Source organism: Borostomias antarcticus, assembly GCF_949987555.1.
Source record: "Borostomias antarcticus genome assembly, chromosome: 12".
Classification (NCBI taxonomy): domain Eukaryota; kingdom Metazoa; phylum Chordata; class Actinopteri; order Stomiiformes; family Stomiidae; genus Borostomias; species Borostomias antarcticus.
Window position 1 is genome coordinate 17,240,885 of NC_140245.1, and position 13,371 is coordinate 17,254,255.

The following is a 13,371-nucleotide window of genomic DNA, read 5'->3' on the forward strand; positions in this document are numbered from 1 at the left end:
AGGTTCTTGTAATCACGTATAGAGCCCTACATGGTCAGGCACCTGTTGTCTGACCTGCTCCATGCACATGCTCCCAGCAGGTCACTGAGGTCTGCTGACCAGGTTCTGCTGGTGGTCCCTCTCACTCTCACCAGGCTCAAGGCCAGAGGCAGCAGAGCCTTTGAGTCACCTAGATTGTGGAATGCTCTTCCTCAGAGGCTTTGACCTCCGTGGACATTAAAAAAAAAAAAAAAAAAATGCTACTGTTTAGACAGGCATTTGTTGAATTAATTTGACTATGTTCATGACTGTCCTGTTTCCTGTGTTTATTTTTGTTGATTCTTTGTATGCATTTTAACCAGTGTGAAGCATTTTGTGGGTCCTCTCTGAGAGAAGTGCTATATAAATCTGCAAAAAAGTACTTACTAGTCAGACAGCTCCCCACCAGACAGACATTCTCTCCACTCTCCAGAACCTGATTTGTGTTTGAATGGGTCAGGTCCTGACCTGAGCTGCTGACGCACAGCCCTAGTGATGTTTGGGGCGGTGAGTTATAGCAGCAGCAGTTGCTGCTGTAAATAAGATGAACAGGTGTATAACAGTAGGTGGGTTCCTTAGTATGCCTAGCTTGTGCAAATATCCCTCAGGTTTGAGCTGACTCCATAGGTCCACAGTGTCTCATAGCAGGTTTGGTGGGTTGGGGTTAGGTGGTGTGTTTAAGCTTGAAGATGTTCCTGATTGTTTGTCTGTTTACTGTCTGTTATTTCCAAACTGGCTTAGATCATTGTTAGTGAGCCGGCCGTGCGCCTGCCCTGCAGCTGAGCTCAGGCGTCATGTTCCTCTTCTCCTCTAGATGGTGCTCTACTTTGTGATGGATGTGCTGAGGGACCTGCCAGGCCTCCCAGGGCTGTTTGTGGCCTGCCTCTTCAGCGGGGCCCTCAGGTGAACTAGCAGTGCAGCTAACCTAGCTAGCGCTGAACTACCTCCGCTGTGGCGTTCTAGGACACTCTGTGTTCCAGGGCGCTCTGTTCAAGGGCGCTCTGTTCCAGGACGCTCTGTTCTAGGGCACTCTGTGTTCCAGGGCGCTCTGTGTTCCAGGGCGCTCTGTGTTCCAGGGCGCTCTGTGTTCCAGGGCGCTCTGTGTTCCAGGACGCTGTGTGTTCCAGGACGCTGTGTGTTCCAGGACGCTGTGTGTTCTAGGGCGCTGTGTGTTCTAGGACGCTGTGTGTTCTAGGACGCTGTGTGTTCTAGGACGCTGTGTGTTCTAGGGCGCTGTGTGTTCTAGGACGCTCTGTGTTCTGGAGTGAAACCACCGGCAACTATTAGGCTGCATTAGACTCAGAACACAGCTATTAAATGCATCCTGATTTACATTTCTCTGTGTGAAACTGTCAGCCTGTGTAGGATAGTAAAAGATGTGCTTAACTGTCAGACTGTACGACATACAGTAACGGAGTATCCTCCTGACAGAACCACATAACTGAGTATCCTCCTGACAGAACCACATAAATGAGTATCCTCCTGACAGAACCACATAACTGAATATCCTCCTGACAGAACCACATAACTGAGTATCCTCCTGACAGAACCACATAACAGAGTATCCTCCTGACAGAACCACATAACTGAGTATCCTCCTGACAGAACCACATAACTGAATATCCTCCTGACAGAACCACATAACTGAATATCCTCCTGACAACCACATAACTGAATATCCTCCTGACAGAACCACATAACTGAGTATCCTCCTGACAGAACCACATAACTGAATATCCTCCTGACAGAACCACATAACTGAGTATCCTCCTGACAGAACCAAATAACTGACTATCCTCCTGACAGAACCACATAACTGAATATCCTCCTGACAGAACCACATAACTGAGTATCCTCCTGACAGAACCACATAACTGAATATCCTCCTGACAGAACCACATAACTGAATATCCTCCTGACAACCACATAACTGAGTATCCTCCTGACAGAACCACATAACTGAATATCCTCCTGACAGAACCACATAACTGAATATCCTCCTGACAGAACCACATAACTGAGTATCCTCCTGTCCTGACAGAACCACATAACTGAGTATCCTCCTGACAACGTCTCTACCTGCAGCACCATCTCGTCAGCATTCAACTCTCTGGCGACGGTGACCCTGGAGGACCTGATAAAGCCCCACTTCCCTACGATGACGGAGGCCAAGGCCACACTGCTGTCCAAAGGCCTGGGTGAGAGCTGCTGCAGTTCCCCTCTGCTCCACACAGGGGCAGCACTTCAACCTCTATTTGTATAGATCACCATTACCCCTCTTTGTATAGATTCATTAGAAATAACAGGTTCTTGATCAGTTAGTGGTGTGTGTGTGTGTGTGTGTGTGTGTGTGTGTGTGTGTTCGTTCGTTCGTCGGTCAGCGGTGGCCTATGGCCTGATCTGTCTGGCCATGGCCTACATCGCCTCCCTCATGGGATCCGTGCTGCAGGTGAGAGACTAACTCTGTACTGAACACGTCCTAACCAGGTCTGAACATACAGTAATAACCAGGTCTGAACATAGTAACCAGGTCTGAACATACAGTAATAACCAGGTCTGAACATACAGTAATAACCAGGTCTGAACATACAGTAGTAACCAGGTCTGAACATACAGTAATAACCAGGTCTGAACATACAGTAATAACCAGGTCTGAACATAAAGTAATAACCAGGTCTGAACATAGTAACCAGGTCTGAACATACAGTAGTAACCAGGTCTGAACATACAGTAATAACCAGGTCTGAACATACAGTAATAACCAGGTCTGAACATAGTAACCAGGTCTGAACATACAGTAATAACCAGGTCTGAACATACAGTAATAACCAGGTCTGAACATAGTAACCAGGTCTGAACATACAGTAGTAACCAGGTCTGAACATACAGTAATAACCAGGTCTGAACATAGTAACGAAGGTCTGAACATAATAACCAGGTCTGAACATAGGGTGCGTTAAGTAGCTGAGCACTCACTCTTAGAATGCTCACTTTGAGCGCTGAACGGTTTTTAAAACCACTTAACGGTCAGCTCTAACCGAGCGCTGAGTTGCTAGGAGACGAGAACTTTTCACCCTGTTATCAATTATGTGTGATTAGCGAGCAGCGTCCCAACGATTCCCAAGCCAAAATGCACCTCTTGTTTTTTTTTGCTCAGGTGATGATTATGACGTGGTGTTTGGCTCAAACAGATCATAGTTCAAAACTGCTCACTTGTGCTCTGAGCAGATCAGTCTGAGCGTAACTGAGCAACCCGTTAAGTAAATTCTTATCACTGATCGCTCAGTGAGCGCTCAGCTACTTAACGCACCCATACTGTAGTAACCAGGTCTGAACATAATAACCAGGTCTGAACATAGTAACCAGGTCTGAACATAGTAACCAGGTCTGAACATAGTAACTAGGTCTGAACATAGTAACCAGGTCTGGACATGCCCTAACCCTGTGTTCTCATCTCTCCCCCAGGCAGCACTCAGTATCTTTGGGATGGTGGGTGGTCCTCTGCTGGGCCTGTTCTGTCTTGGACTGTTCTTCCCCTGGGCCAACTCCATTGTAAGTCTTCTGCTGCAGGCCTGGTCAGACTGGTCCAGCTCACCTAGCATCCACACAACTCAGAATGAAATGTTATCATCTCCCTCCCAGGGTGCAGTGGTGGGGTTGGTGGCCGGCCTGGTCATGGCGTTCTGGATCGGCATCGGTAGTTTTGTGGCGCGTATGTCCGTGGCCCCTCCTCCTCTGCCCTCGGCCAATGCCACTGCTCTGCCCGGCAACATGACAACCGCTGTTATGACAACCATGATCAGCGCCATCACCACCAAAACACGGTAGAGTCTCCTGTTGTCTGAATTTATCCAGTCCTCTAGCATGTCTCTTCCTGTTATCATCCAGTCCTCTAGCACATCCTGTTATCATCCAGTCCTATAGCATGTCTCTTCCTGTTATCATCCAGTCCTCTAGCACATCCTGTTATCATCCAGTCCTCTAGCACGTCTCTTCCTGTTATCATCCAGTCCTCTAGCATGTCTCTTCCTGTTATCATCCAGTCCTCTAGCACGTCTCTTCCTGTCATCATCCAGTTCTCTAACATGTCTCTTCCTGTCATCATCCAGTCCTCTAGCACCTCTCTTCCTGTTATCATCCAGTCCTCTAGCATGTCTCTTCCTGTTATCATCCAGTCCTCTAGCACATCCTGTTATCATCCAGTCCTCTAGCACGTCTCTTCCTGTTATCATCCAGTCCTCTAGCATGTCTCTTCCTGTTATCATCCAGTCCTCTAGCACGTCTCTTCCTGTCATCATCCAGTTCTCTAACATGTCTCTTCCTGTTATCATCCAGTCCTCTAGCACCTCTCTTCCTGTTATCATCCAGTCCTCTAGCACGTCTCTTCCTGTTATCATCCAGTCCTCTAGCACCTCTCTTCCTGTTATCATCCAGTCCTCTAGCACTTCTCTTCCTGTTATCATCCAGTCCTCTAGCACGTCTCTCCCTGTCATCATCCAGTCCTCCAGCACGTCTCCTGAAACCCTCAGTTTGATATGACCTCTTAGTGATCATTACTATGATGCACACGTCTGACCAAGTATGTCTGTCTTTCTGCATGCAGAGGGAAGGATTAGGTGACTCACTGACAGTTACTATAGTGTGTGTGTGTGTGTGTGTGTGTGTGTGTGTGTGTGTGTGTGTGTGTGTGTGTGTGTGTGTGTGTGTGTGTGTGTGTGTGTGTGTGTGTGTGTGTGTGTGTGTGTGTGTGTGTGTGTGTGTGTGTGTGTGTGTGTGTGTGTGTGTGTGTGTGTGTGTGTGTGTGTGTGTGTGCGTGCGTGTGTGTGCGTGCGTGTGTGTGTCCAGGCCGACCGGTGTCCAGGCTCTGTACTCGCTGTCTTATATGTGGTACAGTGCTCACAATTCCGCCACTGTGGTCATCGTGGGACTGCTGGTCAGCCTACTCACTGGTAGGAACACACACACACACACACACACACACACGATTGTTACATGTTAGCAGAGATAAAGGTGACCTTCCTCCCAGGTCCTATGAAGGAGAAGGACCTACCTCCTGGGACGGTGTTTCCTGTCTTGGGAAAGCTGCTGTTCTTCCTGCCAGAGCGCTACCAGGAGAAGCTTTGCTGTGTCACCCCTCTGCCTCACAAGGTACCGACCGGCCTGTCAGACAACCCTTCACCAAGCTGTTACACTGGCTCAAACCTGGACAGTTGTACAGTATGTTACACACATTCTTGGTAGGATCAACACTTAGTTGTACCCCAGGTAACCGTAATGCCCAGGTCTGGAGTATTCATGTGTATTTGGGTACAGATTTCCGTGTGTGTGTGTGTGTGTGTGTTGTGTTCTGCAGCCCAAAGCGATCGACACCCAGCCTTACCAGATGGCTACGAAGGGGAGCAATGGAGCGGCCTACCCCAGAGAGGAGGAGAGAGAGAGGAGGGGAGAGGAGGAGGAAGACAAGGATGGAGTGTCCACTCAGCCTTCTTGTCCACTAGATCACACAGAGAGGGAGACGGCCTTATGATCCACACACACACACAAACACACATACATACATACATACATACATACATATATACATACTGTACATACATACACACACACGTATACAGACATACACACACACAGACAGACAGACATACACACACATATATAGCTCAGTGCGCCCCAGGGGAGAGAGCTCTAGTGGGTCTGGTGAAGCAGACGAGGTCCTTGTGTTGCTGGAGCCTGGATGAGACTCCTGTCAGAACAGCACAGAATCCCTCTGCATGAACAGGGAGTATCTCCAGGAAGCAGAGTTCAGGGGTCAGACTGATACATCACTAACAATGTCCCACAGTCCTCTGACTGGGAGAAAACACAGCTTAACAAGGGGCTCTTAAATCCACTGGTACTTAACTGGAAATTCCACTGGTCAGTTTCCTGGACTGAGGGAAATTCAATCACAGACTGTCGTGAAACTGGAGTTATGAGGAGACCCAAACGGGAGCCAATCACAGCCAGAGCTGAGAGGAACCTCTTCTGATGAGTTGGGGTGAACAGGGCTTTGCCATAATGGGGGTCACACCGTCAGTCTCCGAGTTGTAGATCTGTCTGTCCATGGCTCTGGTCACTCTGGCAGTGTCTGTCCAGTAATGACCTGAGACGGATACTGGGACAGTCATGTACGCACAAGCCACTGTCTCACTGTGAGCAGGGAAACCGTTTTTATTCATAATAATGATTATTTTCATAGACATTATGGAAGTATGTCAGATTATAGGAGTAAACATGAATATATGATATTATATTAATATATTGTCCCCGATGGCAGAACAGACTGAAGGCGCCATAATGATGTTAGTGTATTGTGATTTGCTTTAGTTCCTCAACCTCCTTACTTTGCTTTTCATGGCCTTTGTTAAATGGTTGCCTTCCAAGCTGGTATAGAAAGTCTATAAGAGTCCTACTGTATAGTATATGAGAGATAAGAAGTAGGGGTAATACACAGTGCCATAGTCTATATAGTTACATAGAGCAGAACAAATCATCTGAACTACCCGTAACTATAGCTCATAGTGTCAGGGGTCTGTGTACCACATCATAGAGGTGTGTGTACCACATCATAGGTGTGTACTACATCATAAATGTATGCATCATAAATCTATGTCACTATGTTGTGTTCTACATTGAGTATGGCATAGAAATAGCCAGAGTAACCTTTGCTTAGACAAATGGCACTTTTTAACCTAAAAGAAGTTGGGCAATAGTGTTGAAGTTATGCATCTGTGCTGTATGGACCTAGCGCATCCTCACACTAGACTACTGCACGTTGAGCCCTCGGCACACTCGCAGTGAAGCACAGGGTCAGCTGAAGTGCCTCATACTAACATGTTTCATGTGGTAATTTTGGTTGGACAGCTTGTTTGGCATCATCATTCAGAAGTTCTACACCAGTGGGTGGTGCTGTACTATCCCTAGAACAGTTCTCCATACAGCACTATCCCTAGAACAGTTCTCCATACAGTACTAGCCAGTCTTAGGTGTTTGTCCTGTATCGTGTGTTCATCATGTTCTGGCATAGTGACGTGATAACAAGCCCATGTCTGCCTGAACCTCAAGACCAGTGAAGGACACTAATGTGGGAGGGTAGAATGGAGGGAATGTTTCCTTTAGAAATGTTGATGTTTAATGTATTGAGGAAAATGTCCCCAATCGTATGAAAATGCAGGGTTCTAAAGATTTGTAATTGCCCATTTTTATATGATAATGTTCATGTGTTACCATTGATGAGGTTGAGGTTGATTAAGGTAATATTGTGTTAGTATGAAGTGCATTCTGTGTGTGTTTTTAATTGGTTATTTGTGAAATCCGCAGTGCAGAGACTTGAGTCTTGATAGCCGTTGTCGATGTTGGTTCATGGCCATGTTTCAGTGTTTTGAATCTCAAGGGAACACGCATGGCGTTCTCTGTTCCACCCTGGGCCGGTCTTCACCAGGGTTCTCCTGCTGAAGTCATTACTGAGGAGGTCCAGTCAGGACTGAACTGTGGGGCTGTGGTTCTCAAACCCAGACTGGGTGTGTTTGGAGCTTCTCCCCCCTATACCCCTCATAGAAACTCTACCTTTCAGAACCCTAACCCCACACCCCTCAGAACCCTAACCTCCCACCCCTCAGAACCCTAACCCCACACCCCTCAGAACCCTAACCCCACACCCCTCAGAACCCTAACCCCACACCCTTCAGAACCCTAACCCCACACCCCTCAGAACCCTAACCCCACACCCTTCAGAACCCTAACCCCACACCCCTCAGAACCCTAACCCCACACCCCTCAGAACGCTAACCCCACACCCCTCAGAGCCCTAACCCCACACCCCTCAGAACGCTAACCCCACACCCCTCAGAGCCCTAACCTCAGTCCCCTCATAGTCCAGTATCTGATCTTGCCTTCTGGTAGTGTGTTAGTAATGTCCTGAATCATGTTGTTCGTTTGTGATTCCATGTTAGCTGTTCCCGTCCCTTCAACAGGGACTTGCTGTGTGTGTGCGTGCATGCATGTGTGTGTGTGTCGGTGCTTTTGTGTTGTGTCCCACACCTATTCATTTGTGTCTTACTACGGTGTTTGACTGGTGTGCTGAAGTTGACTCCTTTATGTCCAAACTGGCCTGTCCAAAGACCATTCTTTGCCTGAGTTAAGGTAGACTTAGACGTTCTACCTAAGTTAAGGTTCTTAGACGTTCTACTTGCCATCTGCCATGTTGACCTTATGGGGAAATGGACTGAGACAAACATAGGTGTCGGTAGCCACAGCCAATAGCCACAGCCAATAGTTTTGTGAAGCAAGAATGACTGGCTTCAAGGCATGACTACCACACAACCCTCTGGAATAACATAGTAAACGTTTGTTGACACTAGTCAATCCGACTACTGAAGCCAGGAAAGTGGTTCATTCATCCCCAATGAAAATACCTCGTTTTTCAGTGCATATAGAACGTCAACTCATGCCATTTGTTGCCCCTGTTTTTACCCAAAGAGAATATAAATCATATTTGATCTTTAATATTTTCATACTTTGTTTCATTTCTGAATGAAACTCGTGAAATGTTTCTATATGCAAGGACCATAAAATGTTTTTTGTGAATGGATGGCAGAACACTCACCCTGTTGGCAAGCACGTTGGCATGGAAACAACTTGGCTAAACGCAGCTTCAACCTCAACAACCCAACACTACATATTAGATGGTACAGTATTTATGTTTGTTGGGGGTGTGCCTTATTCTTGCCAAAATTCACAAACAATCAAAACATTTTGATTGTTCCTAGAGGTTATTTTAGTAACATCCTGTGTTTGACAAATGCATAGATTTTATATTTTGTTACATAGACAAATGTAATACTGCAGTAAGTACCACCTTGAATCCTTGTTCCTTCTTCACCTGAAATTACTTGAAGTGTGATTAGGGTTAAGGTGCTTTAGCCTTTGATAAGTTTAATATATGACCACCTCTTTATAAGATTAAAGATGAAACAGCCTTGCACAGACTTAAGTGCTTTTCATTCTAGATGTCACTGTACCCCATGTGGGATGAGCACTGTGTTGAAGTACACTAGGAGATTGAAATACACTAGCCTTGAGGCCAAAGCAGAGGAGATACCAGGACAGCAGGAGACTGGGAGTGTAGGGAGGCCCTGAATTCGCTTGAAGAATCAGAATATGCACCATGGAATGTGGACTTTTAGAGGATTAGAATCTGTTAATTAAATGAATCTCAGTAACGTCTCCTCTTGAACAACCAATAGCGGTAGCCTAAGATTTCATGAGTTGATTGAGAAGCACCTTGACTGAGAGAGCAGGGCATTTAGTAATTTCAACCGATAATAAATATTTTGGTAAATATTTATTATCATGACTGTTCACATTTGTAAGTATTCTTAGTATACATTCCAGAAACGAAGCACAAGCAGTGTTGGACTGCGCTCCCTGCTGTCGCTGTGCCTTCATGCCATCTCCTATTGTGGTTCATTCTTTTATACTGTTGGTTGTTGTGAATGTGAAGAGATGACGGGATTGGTCGGTCTTTATAGCACTTGACGACTGTGAAAACTGAAACAAGTCATTCATTCACCCGTCAGATTGCGAGTCTCTCACTGCACCAAAACGTTTTCAAACAGACTGCAGAGTCTTCAGTACTGACTAGTTTGGGTACGTCTATCTTCTGTGAACGGTCTTTCTAGTTTGGTTTGTGCTGAACACCATCCGACTGGGCATTCATTATGTTCACTTATTGAAGTGTTGGTTGTCTTTTGTTTTTGTAACTGGATGAATAATTGTGATAAGACCATAATTGCTCTGTTTGTTAAAATAAAGAAAATATTGGATTGGGTTTGTTCTCGATTTGTTGGATTTAATCAGAGGGGTATTCATTCATTGGACAGTGCCGTCAACCTGTCTACTGTGTGTCTATGTTCTCTCTCCACAGGCCGGTGAGTTGTACCTTCCTCCCTCCTCTCCCTCTCTCTCCAGGTTCAGACAGGCTGGGACATGCAGGGGAGTGTGGCCACAGGTCGTCCGTAAATTTACCCAGCATTCAGCATGCAGCAGTACTAATGAGCTGGAGATACAGAAACTATGTTGATCATCTCCCAACATGGAGGGAGGCGGGGGGTGGGATGGGTTCACTGGCACACTCAGCCATGAGCTGACACACACGCAGTATTTCTAAGTTACTTTGCAGCAAGCAGTTTAGTCAGTGACTTCCTTGAGTTTCGGATGTAACATTATCCAGGTAACTCCTGGTATGGCTGGGTTTACCTGGCTGTGGTAGCCTGGTCGTGCATAATGGTTACTAACTGTATACTGCTTATTGGAAAAGAGTCAGGGCCACTCAGATCTGATCTGAGATCAGATGGAGCCAGTCAAAGACACTGTAGCTACAGTCTTCTCTAACCCAGAGATTTTCACAATGAAAAGTGCTTTATAAATAAAATTAATTATAACCCTAACCCAGCCCTCTATAACCCAGGCCTCTCCAACCCTATCCCCCCCCCCTCCCAGCCTCTATAACCCTAACCCCCTCCCAGCCCTCTATAACCCAGGCCTCTCCAAACCTAACCCCCCCTGCCCTCTATAACCCAGCCCTCTATAACCCTAACCCCACCCCAGCCCTCTATAACCCAGGCCTCTCCAAACCTAACCCCACCCCAGCCCTCTATAACCCTAACCCCACCCCAGCCCTCTCTGGCTTTGTTACGTTCCGTTACCAAGACGCCTGTCCTCTCCTTTGCTAACCCCTGGCTTAGTAGCCGACTCTGGCCTCTCCAAATTAGTCATTCACATGCAGGAGGAGGAGCGTCATCAACCCCCCCCCCCCCCCCCCCAGACAGATTTATAGACCTAGCCTTGACCGCTGTGCTTCTCCCGTGGACCCGAGCCCAAGTTGCTCAAGGAAGAGACTTGGACAGTTTTCTGTTGGATCGGCTCCACGTTCAAGTCGGAGAGATGCCCAGCAGGCAGCGCTGATCCTGGCAGGCAGCTACCTACTGGGCTGGTTCCTCCGCTTCATCTTGTGGGTTTAAATCTTTGTTTCCTATCTTGTGTGTTTGACACTGGTGCTTTTTTCGGGAAACAGCACAGTATGAAATATCTGACCTACACCATGGTCTCAAAAGACGACTGTTGAAATCACAGGAGTTGCACCATGTTAAAGTGCACTTTCTGATAACTAAGATTCCTTTAATTCAGCCTCAGCATTGCTTAATTTTCAAACTATCATTACAGACACTTAGCTTTCTTCAGAGAGACAATTTAGACCAATTTGACTGCGTTTGTGTACATAGTGAGGTTGTGTTTTCCCTGAACCAAGCAGTCGTTAGTCCAGATATGGACCAGAGTGGTCAGTTCCACAGCTGAATGCACGGCTGCCAAGTGTTCCCACAACAAACCTCCCTTTCTGGTTATCAGTCTGTCCATTCTTCCCCTCCTCCAATCTGTCCATTCTTCCCCTCCTCTCCCAACCCCCCACCCACAACTGTAACTCCAAACACCCAAATTAAAAAACTGAGACTGGGATAAACATAAACTTTAATATCCTCTCAAATATAACCACATTACACCCAAACCCTAACATGCACACATCACAGGAACCAGGAACAGTAATAAACACATTGTACCCTAACCCTAGCATAAACGCATTAAAGGAACCCTAATCCTAACCCTAGCATAAACGCATTAAAGGAACCCTAACCCTAGTATAAACACATTAAAGGAATCCTAATCCTAACCCTAGCATAAACACATTAAAGGAACCCTAATCCTAACCCTAGCATAAACACATTAAAGGAACCCTAACCCCTATCATAAACAAATTAAAGGAACCCTATCCTAATCCTAGCATAAACACATTAAAGGAACCCTAACCCCTATAATAAACACATTGAAGGAACCCTAATCCTAACCCTAGCATAAACACATTAAAGGAACCCTAACCCCTAGCATAAACACATTAGGGAACTCTGACATGTTGACCGTGAAACAGGCACTGAATCAGTATTACACACTGTTCTCACAAGTACTGATTTATGTTTCATTTCCCTGCAATTAATAATGAAGCGGTGAAGCAGTTTTTAAAGTGTGTGTGTGTGCGTGCGTGCATGCGCGGGTCAGGATGAGATGTATATCTGACTTCAGATATACATGAATGACTGAGTTGTCATTTTCACTCCCAATTTATTTTTACCACTTACAGTACCTTGCCATTCAGTAAAAACATTACATTTCTATGTACAGTATGTGTGTTTACATATTTAACAAAGCCAAAGCAACCCCAGGGACCTGGTATAGATGTGTAGACCTTTCAGAGCTGGTCACAGAGTAGCCATCACAGTGGCTAGTTCCATATATTATTATTATTATTATTGTGATAGACCAGGCGAAATCTCAGGTCTACAGTGTCTTAAGGGATAGAAGCTAGGGCTTGATGTGGGATTCTGGATCATTCCGTGTTGACCTCTGTGGTTGGGGTCGGTTGGTGTGTCACCTCGCCTGAGGCTGGTGTCGGATTGGTTGAAACCCCTGACAGCAGTTCCCCCACGCTGCCACAGTACAGCAGGGAACGCATCGGCCACTTCTGCACGGAAACACCAGAAACACAGATTCAGCTCAAAGGATGAGACCATTAACACACAGATTCAGCTCAAAGGATGAGACCAGAAAGACACTGAGATGAATGCATGTATGTGAGTATGTGAATCTGTTCCCTGGGAAGGCCTGTCACAGCACACTGGCCCATCTCTCTCCTTGAGTCTCATAGCAGTCATAGATGTTAATCCCAGAACATCTGTACCTGATTGACCATGTGTCACCCAGCTCACCTTGACTGGGTGCAGGTACCCTCCTGGCCTGGGGGGCGACGCCAGCTCCCCCAGCACCCCTCCCTGGTCCAGGGTCTCCGTCAGGTGGGCGATGTAGTTGGTGGCCAGCACCAGGACGTCCAGCTTGGACAGTTTGGTGTCGGGGGGCACGGAGGGCAGCGCCGCCTGCAGGCTGTGGAAGGCCTGGCGCAGGTTCCGCACGCGACTGCGCTCTCTGGCCGCATTCTCGGGGGAGTGCTGGGAGCGCAGAACCCGGGGGTGCGGACCAGGACCGGGACCGGACCGGACCTGGACCAGACAGCATGCCCATCAAAACACCATTCAGGTTGGGTTTCATGTCATGTGCACATGGTTATGGAGCGAACAGTCCAAGCAGCAGGATAATCAAAGGCACTTCATTCAAAATCACGTTTATAATTGTTCATATACAGAACATATTACTACAAGGCTGCTAATGTAAATAAGAATGTGTTCTTTAGGGCCTGCCTGGTTAAATAAA

The 13,371-nt window shown here is 46.7% G+C and overlaps 1 protein-coding gene across 1 annotated transcript in view; it reads left to right on the forward strand.

Annotated features, from left to right (window-relative positions):
• slc5a6a (solute carrier family 5 member 6a) overlaps window positions 1-9,881 on the forward strand; it is a 51,388-nt gene extending 41,507 nt beyond the window's left edge. Inside the window, exons 12-19 of the mRNA XM_084447308.1 lie at window positions 833-921; window positions 2,104-2,216; window positions 2,400-2,467; window positions 3,484-3,570; window positions 3,661-3,842; window positions 4,864-4,967; window positions 5,045-5,166; window positions 5,372-9,881. Coding sequence (XP_084303434.1) covers window positions 833-921; window positions 2,104-2,216; window positions 2,400-2,467; window positions 3,484-3,570; window positions 3,661-3,842; window positions 4,864-4,967; window positions 5,045-5,166; window positions 5,372-5,545 — 939 coding nt within the window. The 3' untranslated portion in view covers window positions 5,546-9,881. The remainder of the gene's footprint in view (window positions 1-832; window positions 922-2,103; window positions 2,217-2,399; window positions 2,468-3,483; window positions 3,571-3,660; window positions 3,843-4,863; window positions 4,968-5,044; window positions 5,167-5,371) is intronic.
• Window positions 9,882-13,371: the final 3,490 nt, after the last annotated feature.